General features: G+C 43.3%; 1 protein-coding gene across 2 annotated transcripts; it reads right to left on the minus strand.

The window, feature by feature from the left end:
- Positions 1–11,761: 11,761 nt before the first annotated feature.
- Positions 11,762–19,008, minus strand: LOC9268992 (NAC domain-containing protein 75). 2 transcript variants are annotated; one of them, XM_015786409.3, is made up of 6 exons: positions 18,526–19,008; positions 18,208–18,388; positions 16,802–17,445; positions 14,846–15,112; positions 14,289–14,396; positions 11,762–12,580 (listed from the first exon to the last, which is right to left on the minus strand). In XM_015786409.3, the coding sequence occupies exons 1-6, from the start codon at positions 18,670–18,672 to the stop codon at positions 12,500–12,502; spliced, it is 1,428 nt and encodes a 475-aa protein (XP_015641895.1). In that variant the 5' UTR covers positions 18,673–19,008; the 3' UTR covers positions 11,762–12,499. The 2 variants fall into 2 exon arrangements, with proteins under 2 accessions (XP_015641895.1, XP_015641894.1); XM_015786408.3 differs by having other exon boundaries at positions 14,289–14,399.
- Positions 19,009–22,455: the final 3,447 nt, after the last annotated feature.

Genomic DNA, 22,455 nt, shown 5'->3' on the forward strand with positions numbered 1-22,455 from the left:
CTTCGGTTTGAACTATGGCTGGATTAAGCCTTTTACTATACATTCCCAACCACCATACATTGCGCATATCTCACAAACAAAAGCCATAACTAATCACCCTTCAGGCGCTACTCCTGATATCTCCTATACACCTTGCTCTTATATTTTCTTTTCGCGAGAACTATTGAGCATTGGTACTGAAAACCATTAAAGGATACCTCAGAAAATAAAGAACTGAATTTTCTTTTGGAGATAATGGAATTTGTTTTGGCCGTTGTTTTAAAGAATCGACTGCCAATTATTAAAAAAAAATTGCATTTCAAAACGATCGTATAGTACAAAACATAACTAACTGGAACACTAGCCTAAAGAAATTGAAGTTTCAAATTGACTTTTGAAAAGCTAGCTCTTATTCAAATAACAATAATAGATTATTTTTAAATGAACTCATGCATAGTTGGGGGTGGAATTTTTTTTATTTATAATTTTTTTTATTAAAAGTTTTACAAAAATAATTTTCCATTTTGAAAATTGACGGAAGTAGTCGCCTACCGCCTAAAAATCGCCCTCTCAGAGGGCGGCAAATATGACGTGGCAGACGGCCGTTCGCTCTCGGGCGACGGCCGTCAACGAAATTTGCAGGCGGCCCCCTTGCCGCCCTCCGCGAGGGCGATTTTCTACTGTGCGGGGGGCCGCCTGCAAATGGGCGGCGAGGGGGGGCATGGAATTTTGCAGGCGGCCCCCTTGCCGCCCTCCGCTAGGGCGATTTTGCACTGTGCGGGGGGCCGCCTGCAAATGGGCGGCGAGGGGGCATGGAATTTTGCAGGCGGCCCCCTTGCCGCCCTGGGGGAGGGCGATTTTTGCCTCCCCCCTATAAAGCCCAGCCCCTCCCCTGTGAAATTTCATTATATTCACTAAAAATCCAAAAAAACGAAAGAGAGAGAGAGGGGAGGGCAGCAGAAGGGGAGCGGCGAAGCCCTGCTGGTTCGCTCACTTCATCACAGGTATGCTCCCATACATCTTTTGCATTTGTACTAATATATTACGTTTGAGTACATATGTTGCGTTTTAGTTTTAGTTCCATATATTTTAGCAGATCTGTAGCACACAGCACATATGTGTAGATCCAGAGCATAGAATATAATAGTATGAATTGAGACATAGACAGTAGTGTTAATTGTAAGATGTAGTTTAGTTTGATCTGGAGAATGTAACCTACTTTTAGAAATTTAGAGAACAATATTGTAGAGAATGTAACTTAGGGCGTAGTACAGAAATGCGAGGTTAACGCAGTTATTGTTTTCATCAGGCACAATGTCAAGTAAGGTCACATTTCAGATAGTTCACGGTGAAGGAAATATTAGATTTGGTCCAGATGGTGTTGATCTGTCAGATTTTGTAATGACATCTAAGGGCATCGATAGGCCTGCGGAGAGAACATTTGAGTCAATTTATAGTTGGTTGTTGAGAGGATTTAGAATAGACCAAGAAGTCTACACAATGTCAGTATCTGTTGTAGTGAGTCGTGCAATAGAAGGTTATTTTTGGGAACTAATGCCGATGGACAGCACTGCTGCTTGGAGACGGTATGTGGAAATGGCTTTTGAACGGTCATGGCCCCTCGTTATATTTGTGTCGGTACAAGAGAAAGATACAAATGTTTCAATGCAAACCGAAGATGTGGAGGGTCCTAGCAATGCAGGGGATGTTGTTGGACCATCGATGCAAAATGAGGAAAATCAACCAAGGGAGGAGCAGGCCATGGGCATGGCGGATGAGGGGGAGAGAGTCGGTATAATTGTTGATGAAATGGAGAGGGAAGATTCGGATAATGAGCAAGCGGAGGACGACGCATCATCCGATGAGGAAGGTGATGTAATGGCCACTGATTGGGCAAATGAGGACTTCTCTGGTCTTGTTATATCAGAGGGTGATCATGTACCCTGGGAGTATAAGGAGAACGAGGTAATTGAGGGTGCAAGGTATGCTCATAAGGATGAGATGAAGGAGGCGGTGAAGCATTGGGCAGTTTCATTGCAGAGAGAGTTTAGGGTGGTCAAGTCAACAAATTATGTGTATGAAGTGAGGTGCATGAAGGAAGAATGTCCGTGGCGTGTCCATGCATATAAGGGTAAATGGAATGATTATTGGAAAGTTAGCATTGTGACCGAGCACAAGTGCTACTTACAAGGGGTGGAGAAGTATCACCGAAACATCACTTCAGCTTTTGTGGCAAGTGAGATGTACAGCAGTGTTGTTGGTAACATTGGCTTTGAACCAAAATCAATTATTAGGCACATCGAGAACAAATTCAAGTACACCATAAGCTATGCAAAGGCCTGGAGAGCCAAACAAAAGATCATTGAGATGAGGTATGGCACATTTGAAGCTTCTTATGATAATTTGCCTCGTTTGTTAGCCACCATTGCCCAGAGGAATAATAATACTTACTATGACCTACATACATTTACATCGGTTGAAGATCGAACAAAGAGTGTGCTGCAAAGAGCCTTTTTCTCATTGGGTGCTTGCATCAATGCTTTTGTGCATTGTCGACCTGTTCTATGCATAGATGGAACTTTTATGACAGGTAAATACCGAGGTCAGATATTGACAGCAATTGGGTGTGATGGGAACAACCAGGTTCTACCTATGGCTTTCGCATTTGTAGAGAGTGAGAACACTGAAAGCTGGTACTGGTTCCTAGAGAGAGTGCACATTGCAGTGGTGCGTATGAGGCCCAACGTTTGCCTTATACATGATCGTCATGCGGGTATGTTGCGGGCTATTGACTACTTGCAGAACGGTTGGGATGAGAAGGGACTTCCAGCTAAGTGGCCTGATGTTCGGAGTCGGTGGTGCATGCGTCACATGGGTGCAAATTTCTACAAGCAATTCAAGAACAAGCATCTTATGGATCTCTTTAAGAGGCTCTGTGCACAGAACCAAGAGAAGAAATTTAATGAGTTGTGGGACAAGTTGGATGAGTTGACAACGAAGCAAACAGATGAGCAATCTCGCAGACCACAAGTTGAAGGTGACGAGCCTCCCATACCTCTTGGTGCATTACATGATGACCCACCAACAATGAGAAGGAGGTCAGGGTCGGCCATCAGAAATTTCTCTCAGTGGATTGAGAATGAGCCTAAGGAGAAGTGGGCTCTATTGTTCGACACCGATGGATCTCGGTATGGCATAATGACAACCAATTTGGCAGAGGTGTACAACTGGGTAATGCGAGGAGTTCGGGTACTTCCATTGGTTGCTATTGTTGAATTCATCCTTCACGGCACGCAAGCCTACTTTAGGGATCGATACAAGAAAATTGGTCCATCCATGGCCGATAACAACATAGTGTTTGGCAACGTAGTGACAAAGTACATGGAAGATAAAATCAAAAAGGCACGGAGACATAGAGTTGTTGCTCAAGGCACACAAGTTCATCGGTATGAAATAATGTGTGTTGATAGGAGCAGGCGTGGTATCTATCGCAAGCAAGCCGTGCAGGAATGTGTCTTGAAGGCGGATGGTGGATGTACCTGCAGTTGTATGAAGCCGAAGCTTCATCACCTTCCTTGCTCACACGTTCTTGCTGCTGCCGGTGATTGTGGCATATCTCCCAATGTGTACGTCTCAAATTATTTCAGGAAAGAAGCAATCTTTCATACATGGAGTGAGGAGATATATGGGTTCGGGATCTCAGGATCTTACACAACGCTGAGTGCCCAAGTTTTTTATATTCCAGATCCATCTAAGTTAAGGGTGAAAAAGGGTCGACGCCAAACTAGACGCATCAGAAATGATATGGATGAGTCAGAAGCAGGTGGGAGGACTTTACGCTGCAGCAAGTGTGATCTGCGCGGCCATACTTACAAGAAATGCCCGAAGAATGCAGAAGTTCCAAGCGGCGCTGATGCTAGTCCATCTGGACAGGCAAGTGATGGTAGGCGACCACCTGGTGAAGGAACAACAAGCAGGCGCGCAAGGCCAAGGCGTCGTCGCGCAGCAGGCGATTCCATGGTGTAACAATGCTTTCGATTTAGGAAATAAAATGATGTAATGAGTGTTCGGACTAAATACTTCTATCGTGTAATTTCAATTCAATCTTGTTGTAATGAGTACCTCCGACTATTGTTGTACTAGTAGTATTGCGAACTATTCGGTGTTGTATCGTAATGTTATCGTGATGAGTGTTCGGACTAAACACTTTTGTTTGTTTGTACTCTTGTTTAATATGTGTTAGTAATTCGCTTATGAACATTTATTACTTATGTTGAACTAATTATTTATATGTTTCTGATCAACCTATTTGATGCAGGTATGGCGTACGACACACCGGCGCTGTTGAACCGTGGGATTGACAGGAACCACCGCTCGTTCCTGTCAGCAGTCGAGGGTGCACAGCTCGGCACCTTCCGTCCACGCACGTCGCGCGAGTGGTTGCGTGTCGACCCCCGTCACGTTCCTTGGTACGCGTATGTTCACATTTGAACTCAACTTTGCTTTGTTTTGCACTTATGTTTGAAGTTTGCTCTATACAGGTTGCGTGCGGCAGGCCTTCTACCACTTTGTAGGCTTGTTGAGGCGGCGGCGGACGACCGTGACCCAGCGAAGCGGTGGGATGCAGACCGGTCACTCCTTGCCGCTCTTGTAGACCGCTGGAGACCTGAGACGCACACGTTCCACCTTCCCTGTGGGGAGATGGCTCCGACACTGCAGGACGTGTCGTACCTGCTCGGGCTACCGCTGGCGGGAGCACCAGTTGGTCCCGTCGACGGTGTTTTTGGGTGGAAGGAGGATATCACTGCGCGCTTCGAGCAGGTGATGCGCCTTCCACACCTAGGACCGACCACCACCCTTCCTCCGTACTCTACAGTCGGGCCTAGCAAGGCTTGGTTGCTCCAGTTCACTGTAAGTAAATAAGTTGTTATTATCATACATGCTTATTTGCGACCGGATGAGTGTTTTTTACTAACATTTCATTCTTAACTGTAGGCGGACCTTCTGCACCCTGACGCTGATGATTACTCGGTCCGACGCTCCCTTGAGGCGTACCTGTTGTGGTTGTTCGGGTGGGTGATGTTCACTAGCACCCACGGGCACGCTGTGGACTTCCGGCTGGTCCACTACGCACGGTCCATCGCGGATGCTCAGCCACAGGACGTGCCGCAGTGGAGCTGGGGTTCTGCCGTGCTAGCAGCCACGTACCGTGCCCTCTGTGAGGCGTGCACGAAGACTGACGCGGGAGCGATCATCGCTGGCTGTCCTATGTTGCTTCAGCTTTGGGCAGCCGAGAGGTTTGCCATAGGGCGACCAGTGGTGGACAGCGCACCCTACGGGGTTGGTCGCAGCGCGCAGTGGCCAGAGGACGGTCCCACGATGGGGACTTACTGGTGTCGACGTGGGGTTAGTGCAACTTCGCTGCGTTATAAGTTTATCAGTCCTCTTCTTTTTTTTTCCTTCACATAACATGTCTAAGACCGATCATGTTTATTGCAGCGTCGTTACGCTCACGTCCAGGTGAGACGTGGTTACCCGGACTTCGTGTTCGAGTTTGACCGTCTCCAGCCGAGCGACGTCATCTGGGAGCCGTACACAGAAGAGGCCGTCGCTGCGAGAGCACCGCTAGGACTTTCGTCCTTGTGCACACGCGACCAGGCTTACTGGCTCACCATCCTGCCGATGGTGTTCGACATTTTCGTTGAGCCTCACTGCCCGCAGCGTGTGATGCGACAGTTCGGACTTAGGCAGGTGTTTCCGGGCAACGTGCAGCCGACCGTCCCCCCTGCCGACCACTCGTGAGTTCGGATTGTTCATTTCTAAATTTTTATGATAATTACATCATCGAGCCATACAATTTACCTCTCTTCACAGGTTGACTCGACGGGGACAGCTAGCAGGCGCACTTTGGGCTCCACGTGTACAGCAGTACGTTGACGACTGGGTGTTAGCTACAGAGGAGGTGATCAACGAGCTCTTCCCACACACGGAGGAGAACTACCGTGACTACCTTCGCTGGTACCTTCCTCGCACTCGTGCGCGTGTGACCTTCACTCCAGACGCCCCAGAGCCGCACGTTGCCGCTGTCACGGACGCGTATCCCACGCACCGTGACCGAGACTACTTCGTGGCGGTACGTCCAATTTGTATTACTTCCAACAATTATGTCATTTATCTTGCATAATATAGGACAACTACTGAATTTTTTATTTCCATCTTGCATAGGCTGATGCGGCACGGGATATCAGTGCCGATATCACCGCAGTCCAGGTGAGGTTGAGCAGAGGTTTGCACTTGACTGACGTTGAGCAGAGGTCGACCTTCGACCGGATGCAGGAGAAGATGCGTGCGGTCATGCGCGTCTTCTCCTGTCGCAGCGCCGTGGACGTCGTACCTCCAGCTGGTCCGGTACACCCACGGCCTCGCGGTCCTACCGTCGGAGCAGGACCTCGTTTGTCTTCGAGCGCCCCTAGCTTCGGAGCAGTGCGACCTACAGCACCGGTTTCGCACGGTACAGTTCAGCCCAGATATTAGTTCATTTTTGTTTCAGCTTTTGCACGAATGTGTCACCATGTTTTAACTGCACGTTTCCTCATCGCAGGACCTCGTATGCCTTCGAGCGCGTTCGCAGGCACGACCGGCGCTTCCGCGAGCTCCGCAGGGGCGTTCGCCACCTCTTCGGGCGCGTTCGCCAGCTCTTCCTCTCACGGAGCGTCGTTCCCTCGCCCACACGGTACTTTACTTTTTATTAATACTGTTAAATACCTGTACGAAACTGATGGTCCTTGTCCAGCAGGATTTGCAGCCGGGATCTTCGGTACTGGGGCCTCTTCGTCTCACGCCGGTAGGACTGGTCCTACTAGCCAGTTCTACGACGACGACTTGCACGGTGCAGACCACCAGGACGTACTAGGCTCCTCTCAGCTTGGAGGAGCTCCAGAGGCGCACACTCAGGAGCAGCCAGAGGTCACACCTGTACAGGCAGGACGGGTTGGCCGTGCCGTACCCCCGGACCGACTCACGTACTCCCAGGGGCACATTAGGGCGCAGGGTAGGAGGGACAGGGGTAAGAGGCCTCGTCAGTAGTGTTCTACCTCTTCAGTCCTTATGTGACCGTTTCTTTTGGCTTACAAACTTGTAAAGCAGTACTACTTTTGCTATTACTACTGCAGTACTACTTGTGTTTGTCTCGTCTACGTAGTTCTTTTCATTCGTATGGTGCTTGAACAACTTATGCTCACAACAACACACTTTCGGCGCTTCACGGTAGTGCCATATCCAGTAGCGCGCACAGTCCACAACAGCACACATGAAAAGCGGCAGCTCGAGTTATCACTATCAACTTTCGGCGCTGCCTGTTGACATAAAGTGAATCACGCCCACGCGTGATCGTCTTGTCACATCTAATGAATAATGTATCTCATTGAGTTCACATATATTGCAGTGAAAACGACGCTATATAATTGACAATCTGAAGGCAACCTCTTCATATCTTCTTTCCCACTACCACACCACACACGAAAATGGAAGCCTATTAATTGGTAATACGTAATCTAGAATTGAGATTATGTACAACATTCTTCACTACAATTTTACATTTTGGCAGCAAACCAAATATGATCAAATGCAATTTTACCTTACCAAATATTTGGTAGTGCCAAAACTTGCTTATATTTTGGCATTTACAAAATATTTGTACGGTAACATTCCAAATATGCCCTAAAAAATAATAAAATTGTATTTTACCAGTCTTGGAGATTTTAATCTTGTATAGTTTTCAATATAAAAAGATTTGATAACTATTGATATTTATATAAAAAAATATAGAGCACAGTACAAAATCGCCCTCCCCCAGGGCGGCAAGGGGGCCGCCTGCAAAATTCCATGCCCCCTCGCCGCCCATTTGCAGGCGGCCCCCCGCACAGTGCAAAATCGCCCTAGCGGAGGGCGGCAAGGGGGCCGCCTGCAAAATTCCATGCCCCCCCTCGCCGCCCATTTGCAGGCGGCCCCCCGCACAGTAGAAAATCGCCCTCGCGGAGGGCGGCAAGGGGGCCGCCTGCAAATTTCGTTGACGGCCGTCGCCCGAGAGCGAACGGCCGTCTGCCACGTCATTTTCGCCGCCCTCTGGGAGGGCGATTTTTAAAAATCGCCCTCCCAGAGGGCGGTAGGCGACTATTTCCGTTAATTTTCAAAATGGAAAATTATTTTTGTAAAACTTTTAATAAAAAAAATTATAAATAAAAAAAATTCGTTGGGGGTGTCCATGGCAAACCCAAATACCATCCATGGATGGACTTTTGGCAGGAATAAATAGAAAGCTACAGGGACAAGAGAAATGCGATGCCGGTGAACTCTCGCACTACACAAAAGCACTAAAAGAAAACAAAAATATAAAGGAAAAAACCCTATTACAGAAAAGCCTAACAACCTAGACCCCCCCCTCTCCCCCGTCGCCGGCAGCATGAGTTACTAGAATTGATGGAGCAAAGTGGTCGGCTAAAGAGGAATGAAGGAGTCGCCTATTTTCGCTTGCAGAGGGGTCACCGACAGAGAGGGGTCCCCCATTTTCAGAGTTGATTTGAAATTCGGATACTATATATCCTCTTGGAATCAAAAGCATCGAGTTCATACTATTACTATCTTCATATCGTGAGATAAAGAATCAAATCCAGAAGTCAATTAGAACATATTCAAACTATGTACTGTCATGATTTTATACTTAAGAAAACAACTACTCTTCATCATACCGGCTTTTAATTAAATATTCAACAATTTAACATCCATATAAAGCAAACCTCCCTTGTGGCTTACTAGCACCTTTTGTGGCATTCTACGACCTGCATGTAGCCAATCCTGTCTGTCGGTGACATGGGACCGGGAGTATCATGATTAGAGGCTTGAGGCAGACACAATCGCCCACGTGGCCTGGCACCCTCGGGGGACGTCGGGCCCGAGGGTGATGTGTGCGCCCACCTCTTGGTCTCCCCGAGGGGGGGGGGTCGGACCACTCCTGCCTCGCCCCCGAGGGCCGAGGCGCCCCGACCCCTCGCGGGTTCTACTCCGCGTGTATGGGTTAGGTGAGCACAGCAGGGCTCACCTAACCGCATTTATTGCGGTTCGGCTAAACGTGTCACGCCGCACGAAATACAGTGCAGTGCACTCGATTATCCGGTCTGTGACCAGTCACAGACCGGTCAGATCGCGGGTTAGGTGGCGACAGGCGGTCTGACGCACACCTCGCCCCATCCCGTCAAGACGAGAGCTTCTAGGCACTCGTCCCCAGCTGGAGTTAGCGTGTTACATCCCAGAGATGGCACGTTAGCCCCGGTCGATATATGCCAGGCTTCATCCTAACCATTACAAGCAAGATGTTGTGTGAAGAAGGGCAAACGTGCACGTTGCTAGGCTGACGCGTGGTGGGCAAGAATGACCGATTTGTGACCGGTCTGACACTGGTCATGTCGTCGGCAGACAGCCACGTTCCCACGACGCGCCTGCCTCCGGCAGAAGTGGAGGTAGGTGTGTGCCGTCCCGTCAGGAGGATGTTCGGAGGACAACCGTGCAAATCTCCGTCCATTTATGAAGAGAAGAAAAGTCCAGTTTGGAAAGAGAGGGGTGCATGTGGTATCCCCTTGAAGTATAAAAGGAGGACCCTGCCCATGGGGAAGGGGGATGATCTTTTCCAGATTCAGTAGCTAGAAGAAAAGGGGGAGGTTGGCTCACACTTTGTAGCTCCTTGATACACAGATCCACCAAAACACAGGAGTAGGGTGTTACGCTTCTCAGCGGCCCGAACCTGTATACATCGCTTGTGCTTCATGCTCTTTTGAGAGGTCGCGATCTTTCCACAAACAGAGAGAGCTTGGGATCATCACCCTGAGCCCCCGGCCGAACCGGCAAAGGGGGGCCTGCGCGGTCTCCCGGTGAGGAGCCCCGCGCTCCGTCACTGTCCATTTTCCATTTGTACTGATAACCATTGTCATTTTCTTCCTAATATTGCACCACACCGAGCGCACAATTAATGTGAATTAATCTCTAGATATGATATATATCATTTAATTAATCATGCTAGGAAAAATAAACAAATTGACCGGTAGAGTGTCAGATAGGGATAGGTACAGAAAATATGAAGACCAAAAACCAATACCGAACTCGAAATAACCGAACCATTAGTTGGTGTTTCTTAGATCGGTCTATCATTTGCATGGACTGACTTTCACTCAGCTCTTCAGGCTGCTACCACAGGTACCTTAACTTTTAAGCATCAAATGATTTGCATATTTCGGAGTAGCACAAACCAAATCGAGACAAAGAGGATGAAAAAAAAAAACATTGGATCATAGCCCGATAAGCCATTGTGGTCTCTAGGGGTGGACACATAAATGGGCCAAGGCCCAAGCCGCTCCATTAGAATTTCGGCCCAATAAAAATTTACATGGTGAAATATCAGAGTGCTCTATGGGCCTTTTGTCTCAAGCGGCCAAACACACCCAGGTTACTCAGGGCATGTTTGGATTGATGTCAAATTTTGGTAGTGCCAAATCTTGGGCAAGTTTTGGTACTACCAAAATTTTGGTAGTGTAGAGTTGAAAATGTTTATTTGGATTGAAGCCAAAATTTACCCATAAGAGATAAGTTTATAGGCAAAGCCAAATTTATAGCATTGGTAGAGTTTTAGTAGAGGTGTTTGGTTTGCTACCCTACCAAAATTTTGGTAGGGCAAATTTTGGTAGGGTAGCAATCCAAATTGGCCCTCAGAGCCTAGGTCCGCCCCCTAGCGGTCTCCCTTGTAGTAGATCTGTGACGACCCTCCCTCATTGTTGCCTCTCTCTCCAACAGATTCCCTCATGATGCCCGCTATTGCTACATGCTAGTTTCGCCGCCGAACCGATCGACAGTTCGATTGACCGAACTATCACAGTTCATGATTTTCTATTGACAAAGTTCGGTTTCCTATTTTCATAGATCGAACGATTTTTCTAAAACCGAACTACCTGGACCTTTTGTTCAGTTATACCGACGTACTCCGCACCCCTAATGCCACACATTTAACTGTTTGCACTGAGTATTTGTTCGAACTAAAACTAAAAGAAATTAATCAGTGTCATTTATGCAATATTTACGTACGCCAAATGCGTGTACAACCTGTCATATCTCTCGCCATGAAGAAGTGGTACTGATATTAAAAGGTGATTACATTTCATTCACACATTCACATTAATCTCAGTTTGGAGGAATCTGAAAAGGGCAGTATCAGGTTCATCCATGCATTGCCATGCTCATCATATTCTCCCTCCACTACACACACTGGGAAATTCTCCGGCAACTTCGATTCTGACAAGATGCCAGAATGCAAAATACTAAACACATGCAGAGAGAGCAATTTTAACGTTGCCCATGGTCCAATTAAAATCTTTTTGAAAGAAAAAAAAAAGAAATCAAAAGCAAGAGAGGAAAGAGGTACAGAAGGAGTAAGAGGGTAAGATCAAGCTTTTCGTTTATAGCAAGAGATATGACAAGCTTTTCTTTGCGCCTAGCTAGCTCTCTTCTTTTGCATGTGACAGAATCACAGAAGAATATGGAAACATTTATTCCCTCCTCATGCATGCCACTGAGGAGTTTTTGGAACCAATTAAAGATATTCCTTAGGAAAAAGGAAGATTTTGGAACTAAAGCTAGCCATGCATACCTAGAAATCTTTAGAGTTTCCTTGTTCATGGAATATTTCTTGGCAAATGTGTATCTTGAGAAACTATAAAAAATTCAAATCTGTAGAAACAAATGGACCAATCAAATGAGAACTTGTGCCATCTTTACAAATTGACCCTTTCATTCTTTTTCCAACATGTTAGCTTCTTTTCTCAGTATAAGACAAAAGGAAAAGGGTAATGGTGTACAATTAATATTAACCAATCAAATCAATACAACAAAAGTAATAAAATATTTATCAATACTCCTGATTATTAGACTAACATTCAATCACTTTGTCGGAAAGGTGTCGGTAAACAATGATCGCGGTGATGATTTCGCATCAATCCGCCTGAGCAACCGACGGTTAACTAACCTTCCTTGTGATGTCACCTTTGTTTTTCCTCTCCTTTTTCTTTTTCTGTCTCTCCCTTTTGCTTTGCTTCAATATCATCTTTGTCTCTTTAGACATGTAAATTTGAGCACTCAAATGAAACTTCCATCCCGTTATCCAGACACATTGGGTGAAGAGAAAGATGAAGTAGGAGGAGGAGGAGGAAGAGAGAGATAGAGGGAGAAGGGGGGGATAAAAGTTAGGGGGTTGGATTTTGTTGCAAACTTTGCCTTTTGTGTGTTTCTTGGAAGCCACTCCTGCCTCCTATGCTATGTGCTAAGCTGGTGAGCTTTTAGTCTTGTAGGAGTGTATATAGTGCATGTATGCTGCTCCTATCATGGTAGTAATGATGTTGTCAGGGTTCTTGTTTTGCTTTTGGTTGCCTCACCGAGATTGGCTACTACTCATACTCAAGGTGCAGCTAGATACGTTGCTCTTTTACCCATGATGATCCTGGCTGTCAGATGGCCAGAAGGATGGGTACTGCCATTCTGTGCCATCCTTACCACCTGATGTTTCCTGGAGAGAAAAAAACAGTTAAAAAAAGATTAATTAAAGAGTGTTTACCCAGATGCAAGAGGCTATATGTTATATTATTTAAAAGACAAAAAGAGAAACACACATAATCTTGTACTTGGTCGCCCAACAAAATATAATGTGCCTTAGATATCAAATAATAAAATAATGCATTTTTCACCATGAACAAAATTAGGACACTCAACTTTCCGGGAAAAAATATGAATGCATTATGGTTGTCAAATATTTCTATGCAGGCATGGAAAAAAATGCCATCATAAATGACAAAGCTACATTTCCCCATTATATTTTCTCACATAAATTTCATCCAAATAACATAATCACGCTAGGCGTTACAACTTTACAAGTATATTATAATACAAACCGCTAGCCAAATGCATAAGTTTCCAAATCCACATTGTTTTGTATAACTGAATGGAATATTTTATGACGAAAAACTAGCTTCTACCATATGAAAAATAGCACAAGGAACAGCTAAATAGAAGTGTCGGGTTGAATAAAACAATGTTGGTTTTTTTTTAAAAAAGTATGCACGTTCCCTGATGCTATATGTGAAATGTCAGGTTGAATAAAACAATGTTGTTTTTTTTTTAAAAAAAAAGTATGCACGTTGAATAAAACCCGGGTTGATGGCTTTTCCAACCCTACCCTCTCCCACCATTATAAATTCATCTTCAAGAGTTATAGAAATAGTAACTAGCTAGCTATAAATTCACTACAAATTAAGCAAAAAAAATTCATGTGCAGTTACATGTTTACATGCTAATTAAAGGTGTATATTATTTGCACACAATAGTTTTTTTACTACTTTCTTTAGAGGTACAGAAAAGTACCACATTATGGTGTAAATTGTGGTGTCTCTCCGTACTTTTGTAGTGCATCAGGAGCTAACACAAATTAATACTCCCTTCCAGTTGATAATACTTGTCGTTTTGGACAAGAGCATGCACGGTCTCCAAAAAACAACTTTGACCATTATTTTCCGTTGTAATATGTATAAAAGTGTTAACAATATATGATTTTATTAAAGTACTTTTTAAGACTAATCTATACATGTAGTCACCATATTTAAAAGACAAATATTTTAAAAATGATTTATAATCAAAGATTATAAAGTTTGACCTTACCCTTGTCTAAAACGACAAGTATTATCAGCCCGGGGGGAGTAACAAATAATGTGGATACTCCATACTAACTCAAGGACCGTAAAATCACCCTTTGTATATTAATAAAAAGAAAACTCCACTCATGTACAACACGTACACATAGCTAGAAATGATATTATTATTATTATTATTATTATTATTATTAGAAAAAATACATTTTATACTTTTCTTGTGCTTATTCCTAAAATTAGAACACAACTATATATACATTCTTAAATAGCTGTAGTAATACTACCACCATTCCAAAATAAAACATATTTTAGCTATATATGTATCTATCTAGATAAATCTCTATCCAGATACATATATAGTTATTGTGTTTTGGGATGGAGGGAGTAGCTAACTATATCAGATAAATCTAAGCACCGTGTTAAACGTGAATGCCACTAGCTACGATCAAACAAGTTGTTGGATGTGCAACCGTACATGAGATGGATGTAAAGCATATAAAATCAGAGTATGTATCTGCAGTCTGTGTGTGAGAGAGAGATATGTATATATACGTGAAATATATGGTTACGTACCCCTCCTTTGGACCTCCGTGAGGTGCAGCCCATGATCACCTCCTCCAGTCCAGAACCAGAGGTCGACCTCCCATCAAACTTTCGCGGTTGGTGTGGCCGTTCATCCTCCTGCTGATCATTTTCTCGCAAATCAGACCAAACAATTAATTAATAGGACTAATTGACAGTCAATTACTATATATACACAATACTAATTAATAATTAATAGAAGTATACGGATATATATCATGACGTACGTGGCTTAATACAAGGGCTACAATGCCAAAAGAAGTGTAGTACGTGCTAATTTCGAATCTATTACTACGTCCCAATGATCACAAGAATTATGTTGTAAGATTTAGAATATTACCAGTAGACACCACGCTAAAGTCACTCGTCTTAAGCATATAAAAATTATATAGCTAGCTAAGTTTATCATAACAAATTCTTTCGCAATATATATCACACTTGTATAACCTTTTCAAATGTATAACCAAAGAGAATTAAATTATTAGTCAAATTTGTATTTGAAAAGTCCAAAACGTCGTTATTTTTAGCGAGCTACTACGATCGTGTACCTGGTGATGGTAAATATACGGCGGCTCCGGCTGCCGGAGCATGACGGTGCCCTGGTGAGCCGGCGGCGGCGACATCAGCCTGGCTATGGGGTCCGCCGGCGAGCTGACGACGTGGAACGTCGCCGCGACGCTCTGCTGCTGCCCGACGTAGTGGTGGCCGCCGCCGCCGCGCCGGTGGTCGTGCTCGTCGTCGTCGTGCTGCTGCTGCCGCCGCCGCTGATCAACCATAGCACTTTGGTGATCCGACGACGACGCTCCCATTCCCGCCTGTGTAGTTTAGATTAATAATTTATTAATTCAACATGTAAATTAATTACTTGCAAATATATAGTAAGTAAATACATGTAGGAATTAATCAGTTATATATACTTGGATATATAAATTAATTAGGTTTGTGCTGCACGACCATCATCACACCTGAAATTCTGATGGATTAATTAATTTATTATATCTGTCAGTTTTTTTTTTGGTAGATAGGGGAAGGTGAGCCAATTTGGAAAGCGAAGTAAATTAATTGATAACCTAGAGGTTTTCTCTTTGTTCATTAGTTTTTGCTGTTAGATTCATCATAGCACGCTTACATGGGTGAGTAGTATATGCAGATCATGCAATTAATTAGGGTTGCTTGCTGTGTGCACAAAATTTATTGTATTATACTACTATGTATATATATATGTCCCAATTAAGTACAGCATTGATGCTATTCAGATTGTCTACCAGGTACATATAACTACCAGATTCAAGATCGTTCCTGAAAGTCTATATGTGTCCCTAGTCCTGTTTATGTTAGTGATTTTGTTCCTAATTTCAACTGATATTTAATTGTATGACAAGACCATGTCTTACTTCAATTCTGCATATAGGTCAGATACATCTATCAATTTAGGTAAGATCTCAGAGCTAAGCAAGTACTGTTCACCTGAAGAAATCTTTTCTCATCCTACCATATTGTAAGGTCAGATTGATCCGGACGCGCACAGAAAATTAGCCTTGTCATCCCAATGACTGTACCCTCCCAAACAAAAACATCTCATCCTATTCCTACCTACATTTCACTGACCAAGAAAAAGGAAACCTTCTTCTACAAGCAACCTACATACAATGAAAGAAAACATTAATTGCATTATTTATAGTGGTCCAATAACTAATAGAAATATATGCGAATTCGATTTCTCAATTGTCCCCATATGTAAAAAGTCAATATATACAAAACGACAAAATAGTCCCACCATCTGACCAATATTCACAGTCTAGGACAAATATATGTGAAATTATTATATTTCATGGTACATATATCGAAAAATTTATTGCGAGATATATATACAGAGGTTCGTGTGTTCATGTATGTTATTTTCCTCTTAGATACTTTCATATTTATGTTTCTTCATCAACTTAATCTCGACTGTAGTTAGAGGTTGAACATCCAATGGTCTAGAAATAAAGGGGAAAGATCTCGGCGGTTACTATAAATCTTGTCCCATTCACTAATGGCTTGAACTGATTTGGTATAAAATGCTGAATTTAAATGCAATCATAAGCGAATTCAGTATTTTCTACATGTTTCATTATAATTTCATGTGTTTTGATGAATTAATTTAATTTCACTTTAGTTTATCTCTTACAAATTTCATTTCATTTTCATAAGTTCTATCTTAATTACTCCTTCAAGATATTTACCGAAATCCCCCCTTCGTCTTTTAAGCTGTTCGATCGATATTTTAAACCCTATAGTATGCAAGCGTCAAAAGGTAAGTAGGCAGTCCTAAAAAGAAATAACTTTTGGAGATGAATCTGAACCAGCACTGCATTTGTCTAGATTCATCCTAAGAAATAAATTTTATTCCGAGAGGACAGAGGGAGTATTACTTTTACTGTGTAAGGAATCATCAAAATCCCCAAATTAGCAACTGCTAAACTCTAAATCTCTAATTAACAAGGGAATGATCGATCACTCACCTCCTCGAAGCTACTCCTGAACTGCGCGAAGCTGAATTCATCAATGCCGGCGGCGCCGCCGTGGAACGCGGCCACGCTGACGTTAGCGGAAGCCATTGGCGCCGCCGCTGCAGCTGCGGCGGCAGCCGCCGCCGCACGGTCCCTCAACGACGTTGTCCTCCTATCTACAGCCGAGGCGGAGGCGGTGGCGGCGGCGTCAGCGGCGGCGCACTGCCTGGGCTGCGTCTGGTAGAAGATCTTGGAGACGACGAGCTCGCCGTCGCGCTCCTCCTCGGCCTCGCCGAGGTGGTACTGGTGCATCACCCAGTTGGTCTTCTCCGGCTTGCGGTGCTTCCCGAAGTTGGTGTAGAGCACCAGGATCTTCTTGCACCCGCGCTGACGCCCGCCGCCCACCACCGCCCGCGTCTTCCCGGTCTTGTGCCACCGCGTCTCGCTCCTCTGCTGCTGCTGCTGCTGCTGATGGCCATGGCGCGCCACCGCCGCAGCCGCCGACGCCGACGACGACGACGACGCGTTGCCACCGCCGCCGCCCGACGAGGCGGCGGCCGCCGGCGGCTGGATCTTGCGGCGCTTGCGGGTGCCGGTGGTGTAGGCCTTGGATGGGCGGTGGAAGAAGTGCCTGCTCAGGCCGTCCTTGCTGACACCTGCATGGATGGAAGCACACGTCAGCAAGTGCCCGCCATTTTTTTCCATGTCTGGTTAGCTAGCTAGCTAGCTACTGTCTGTTTCTCTTTTGAAAAAAAAAGAAAAAGAAAAGAAAAGAAAAGGGAAAAAAGGATTTGAGTGATGATGCAATGGTCAATTAAGCCATTGGCTGTTTGGAGGATATAACAACCTTGGGAGGAGGACAAAACCTAACTTTGGAAGATGTGCAGGGGCTGGGAAAGATCTCATGTCACATTTCATTCTCTCTTCTAGAGATAGATAGAGAGAGAGAGAGAGATGGTGTTTTTCAAATTTTTAGAGGGTGTGTGAGATGTGCTGCCACAACAACAACACATTGATTGACTAGCTATACATGCAGTACATGTACTGGAAGATTTGGTGTACCACTGTTTCCCTTCTTGCACAAGCTAGATTCCTACAGTGCATTACACACTTGCAAATTAAATCTACCATTGATGCCATTTATTCTCTCTCTTTTTTTTGGTGTGTGTGGGGAGTATGCATGCTTAGCTATCAAGTATCATTTAAAACAATTCTAGAAATGCGAGATACAAGGAGAGGAGAAGATATGAACCGAAACAGAAAGGGAAAAAGAAACCGAAGAAAGAAATGGTGGAAAAAACTGAAGCAAGTAAAAGAAACAGAAAGTGCAAACCTCCAAAACACAAAAAAAAAACAACAACAACAATTAAACATCCTTTTGAAGAACTGAACTTGATTAATCAATTGCACATATTAACCTGGCAATTTCTCAGGGTGGGTGTAGCAGATTCCATCCTCCCCTTCAATGGTGGGTATGAACTCGTCGATGAGCGGGTGTGCCGCCGCCTCGCCGCCGGGCCGGACTTTCGCCTCGAGATGCTCAATCAGCTCCTGATCCGTCGGATCGAACTTCACACCGGCCGGTAGCCCCACCCAGTCCTTCACAGACACACGAAAAATTCAGGCATCAACAACTCCAACAAAATTCAGAATTCAGACACACAAACAACACACATATATAGCAAACTATTAATTAAACATGGTTAATTAACAAAGTGTGATACACACACGCGTACCAGCTTCCGGTCGATCTTGTGGCCGCACCTCGGGCAGCAGCTCTCCTCCGACATGTACTTGCGGTGCTCCTCGATCCTCGATCCGATGAGGCGGCGGTGACCGCTGCCGCTGCCGCCTGCTTGATCTTCTGCTACCACACCATCCATGGCGGCTACCTGAGCTTCTGATCTTCTTCCTCGATCTCCTTCTCGCCGAAAAGATGGCAGTAGAAGCTTGCACCTCCTTGATCAGGGGCTAGAGCTCACCTACCTGTGCATGATCACATGTAACATGTAGCAGGATCACTCACATGGGGAGGGAGAGGGAGGTAGAAGAAGAAGAGGAAGAGGAGAGAGGAAAGGGAAGAGAGAGAGGGGGCAAGAGGGGGTTTTGAGGAAGCAATTAATAAAGATTTGGAGACCGGAATTCCATGTGTTTGATATGGCTTTAACTGAAGGAAGGGAAGAGATAGAAAGGAAAAGGTTCTCCAGGCACACACGAAACACCTTTGGACATACGCCAGACCGAGCTGTCCCTCTATCTAGCCTTCCCCTCTCTCTCTCTCTCTAGCTTAGCTCCACCTATCCCTTGAGAGAGAAAGGGACACACAGACATGTCTACACCTATGCTAGCTGCTGCTGCTCCTGGGTTTTAATTTTTTACTATTTTGGGAAAAGAAGGGATAAATTTGAACAAATTTTGACCGAGTTTGAATTTATTTTACTAAACTAACCAAAATTGAAAAGAAAAAAGACATTTTTTTGGAAGAAATAGTTGTGTGCCTAGGGGGTAGATCGGAAATTTTGAACAGGAATTGCAAACCCTACTGCTACATATTGCTCGGTCTCTCTCTCTCTATCTCTCTCTATCTCTTGCTGACTCTCTAGTAAATGCAAAATTAATCCAGTTGATACTATAGTAATGTTGAAATATGTGTTGCATTTTGTTTGCTATTTTTAGGATGTGTATTCAACACATATTGTAGAACTAGCATAGTGTTTCAATCAAAATTTCCTGCTTTAATTTACCACAAATTCAGGTTTTTATTTGCTAGACTTAGAATTTACAGAAAAAAACACAAAAATTGAATCGAAAAATTCAGCCATTGTATCTATTATTTTTGCGTCACATATTAAAAAACCGCCACATAGTGTAGTAACTTCTAACTCCTTACTTTCTGGTTATTCATTATTAATTGGCATATGCAATGCATAACTCCAAAAAACAACCCAATTTTGGACGAGTTTTGAAACCAAGAAAAAAATTACATTTGTAAATCACAGTAAAACAGAATAATATAAGTATTGAAAAGCGTTGGAAACATAATTTAAAAACCCCTGCACAATTCACGCGTTCTTACTAGTATATTGTCCAAAAAGAAAAACAAAAAAAAGTATTAAACTCAGTACCGCTAAACAGCATGACACGCACTACTTAACAACTAGCGTGCCTCACAGTCGCCCAACAGTCCTTCTCTCCCTGTTCTTCGTCCTCTCCGACTCTCCCCTTATATAAAAGAATTACTCTCAGTCACCTTTACGCAAACGTTCATTTCGTCCCTATCCTCCCCTCCATCCTCTTTGCTCCTGTTCTCTCCCCCACTCGTTGGTTGGAAACTCCCCTCCATATATATCCTTGGCCTCCCCGTCCCTTCCCTATTTCGTCTCAATGTAAACAAATTACTCTCAGCCCTTCCAAAGTTACCAGATAAATTTTTTACACCAGAAAGATGAAAGGTAAAACCCCTTCCAAAGTTACTAAATATTTTTTACACAATAAGGAATGAGGGTAATTTTCTTACATCGGGAGGAGAGGGATCCGGCATGTCCCCTTCCCCAGTTCTAGAATGCAAGATATTTTCTGTATTATTTTACATTAGGAGATAGAGTGGGTAAGGAGAGGGGACGGATGGAGAGCCTAGCAATAGAACCAATGTTCGGGTGGGTAAAGGAAAGAGTAAATATTTTACATTAGGAGGGAAGGTGAGCAGGATGGGTGGGTGCTGTGAGGAGCACTACTTGCGCTAAACACTCGGTGCTATATAGTAGTTCTGTTAAATTTTAATAGTTTTAAAACCACGAAAAAAATTATATTTGCCCAATCATGGTAAAATTTGAAGATGTGTATTGAAAAGCGTAGAAAATATAATTTAAAAAGTCGTGCACTATTTGGGCACTTCATATTAGTATTACTCTAATGAATAGAAGAAGCAATGTTCCGGTTCCTCATTCTCTTTTACTTGTACACTATAAGCAATGACAAAAAAAATAGCATCAATTTTGATGTACTAATTTAAATCAAATATATGCAATGATTCCACTAGTAGCGCACAGTGGCGGATCCACCACTGTCAACTCCAGGCGGCCTCCTAGGCTCATCAATGAACGTGCAACAAAGTTTAGTGTTATTTTAGGGATTAAAAATAAAGTTTACATAGTAAACGAAAATCTCTAAAAAAACTTTTTATTTCTACTATCTACTATCAACACATAACTAGAAGAAATATGAAAATCAATTTAATATCATTAAAATATATACCAACTTTAGTTTACTTTTATACAAATTATAAAAGTTTCACCAGTACACTTCAATACAATTGAATCCACAATATTTTGTATTTTACTGTTGTGTCACATTCTCTTAACAATTTTTTTTATTTTTCAAAGGAAATATGTCTATATGAAATACCAAGGTTTCCCTTCTATTAAGTCGTAAGTACTAAACACGTGCCCAACCTGTATACTCCGTGACACACATGGGGAGCAACATTAGTCACAAGCATTGCGCAGGCTCAAGCACAAGCAAATGCAAGAGGCAAGGCAGTGCTTACACATAACGAACCCTGTCCCGACTCACCTCTAAGCGCGATGGACCATGGGGTGGTGCATGAGCCATTTTTATTTGAAATCATACATAATTGTTTTTAAAAGCATGGTAAAATAATCAAAACGAGATAACTCACTTTTTGATATTTTTTTTCTTATTAGGACCATAGAGATCACCAAAAATAGTTGACCAAATGGTTTTCTAAACCCTAGCTAATTGGCATGTGGATGTAAATTTGCTTGGTTATATTTACAAGTAATATTGTATAGAACACTATAAATATTATAATTAATAAAAAAATATAATGGTCCTAAATTTAGTAAAAAAAAGTATTTATATCTATAACTAGCAAAGTACCCGTGCGTTGCTACGAGAAAAGGTTCACCAAATCCAATCTAGCCTTCCCCCCTCTCTCTCTCTCTATCTATCTATCTAGCTAGCTTAGCTCCACCTATCCCTTGAGAGAGAAAGGGACACACAGACATGTCTACACCTATGCTAGCTGCTGCTCCTGGGTTTGAATTTTTTACTATTTTGGGTAAAATGGATAATTTGAGCAAATTTAGTTTGAATAGATGTTATACTAAACTAACAAAAATTGAAAAGAAAAGGACATTTGTTTGGAAAAAAAATAGTTGTGTGCCCAGGGATGATCGGATATTTTGAACCGGAATTGCAAACCATGCTGCTGCATACTGCTCGGTCTCTCTCTCTCTCGCTTGTTGACTCTCTAGTAAAGGCAAAATTAATCCAGTTGATACTCTAGTACTGTTGAAATATGTGTTGTATTTTGTTTGCTATTTTTAGGATGTGTGTTCAACACATATTGTAGAACTAGCGTAGTGTTTCCAAAAAAAAAACACAAAAATTGCATCGAAAAAATCAGCCGTTGTATCTATTATTTACGCACCACATATTATAAAACCGCCACACAACGTAGTAACTATTAACTTCTTATTTAGTTTTGGTTATTCATTATCAATTGGCATATGCAAAGCTTAACTCCTAAAAAAATGTTTGCTATTTTAGGATGTGTGTTCAACACATATCGTAGAACTAGCGTAGTGTTTCAACCGAAATTTTCTGCTTTAATTTTCCACATACTCAGGTTTTTATTTACTCGA

Source organism: Oryza sativa, chromosome 6 (genome assembly GCF_034140825.1).
Source record: "Oryza sativa Japonica Group chromosome 6, ASM3414082v1".
NCBI lineage: Eukaryota > Viridiplantae > Streptophyta > Magnoliopsida > Poales > Poaceae > Oryza > Oryza sativa.

What these genes read in the sequence shown, in the direction of transcription:
- LOC9268992 (XM_015786408.3), bottom strand. Translation starts at nt 18,672, where the DNA reads ATGGATGGTGTGGTAGCAGAAGATCAAGCAGGCGGCAGCGGCAGCGGT. An exon ending in ACAAGATCGACCGGAAGCTG is followed by an intron (nt 18,389 to 18,525) that starts GTACGCGTGTGT and finishes GTGTCTGTGAAG; the next exon opens with GACTGGGTGGGGCTACCGGC. An exon ending in CCACCCTGAGAAATTGCCAG is followed by an intron (nt 17,446 to 18,207) that starts GTTAATATGTGC and finishes CCATCCATGCAG; the next exon opens with GTGTCAGCAAGGACGGCCTG.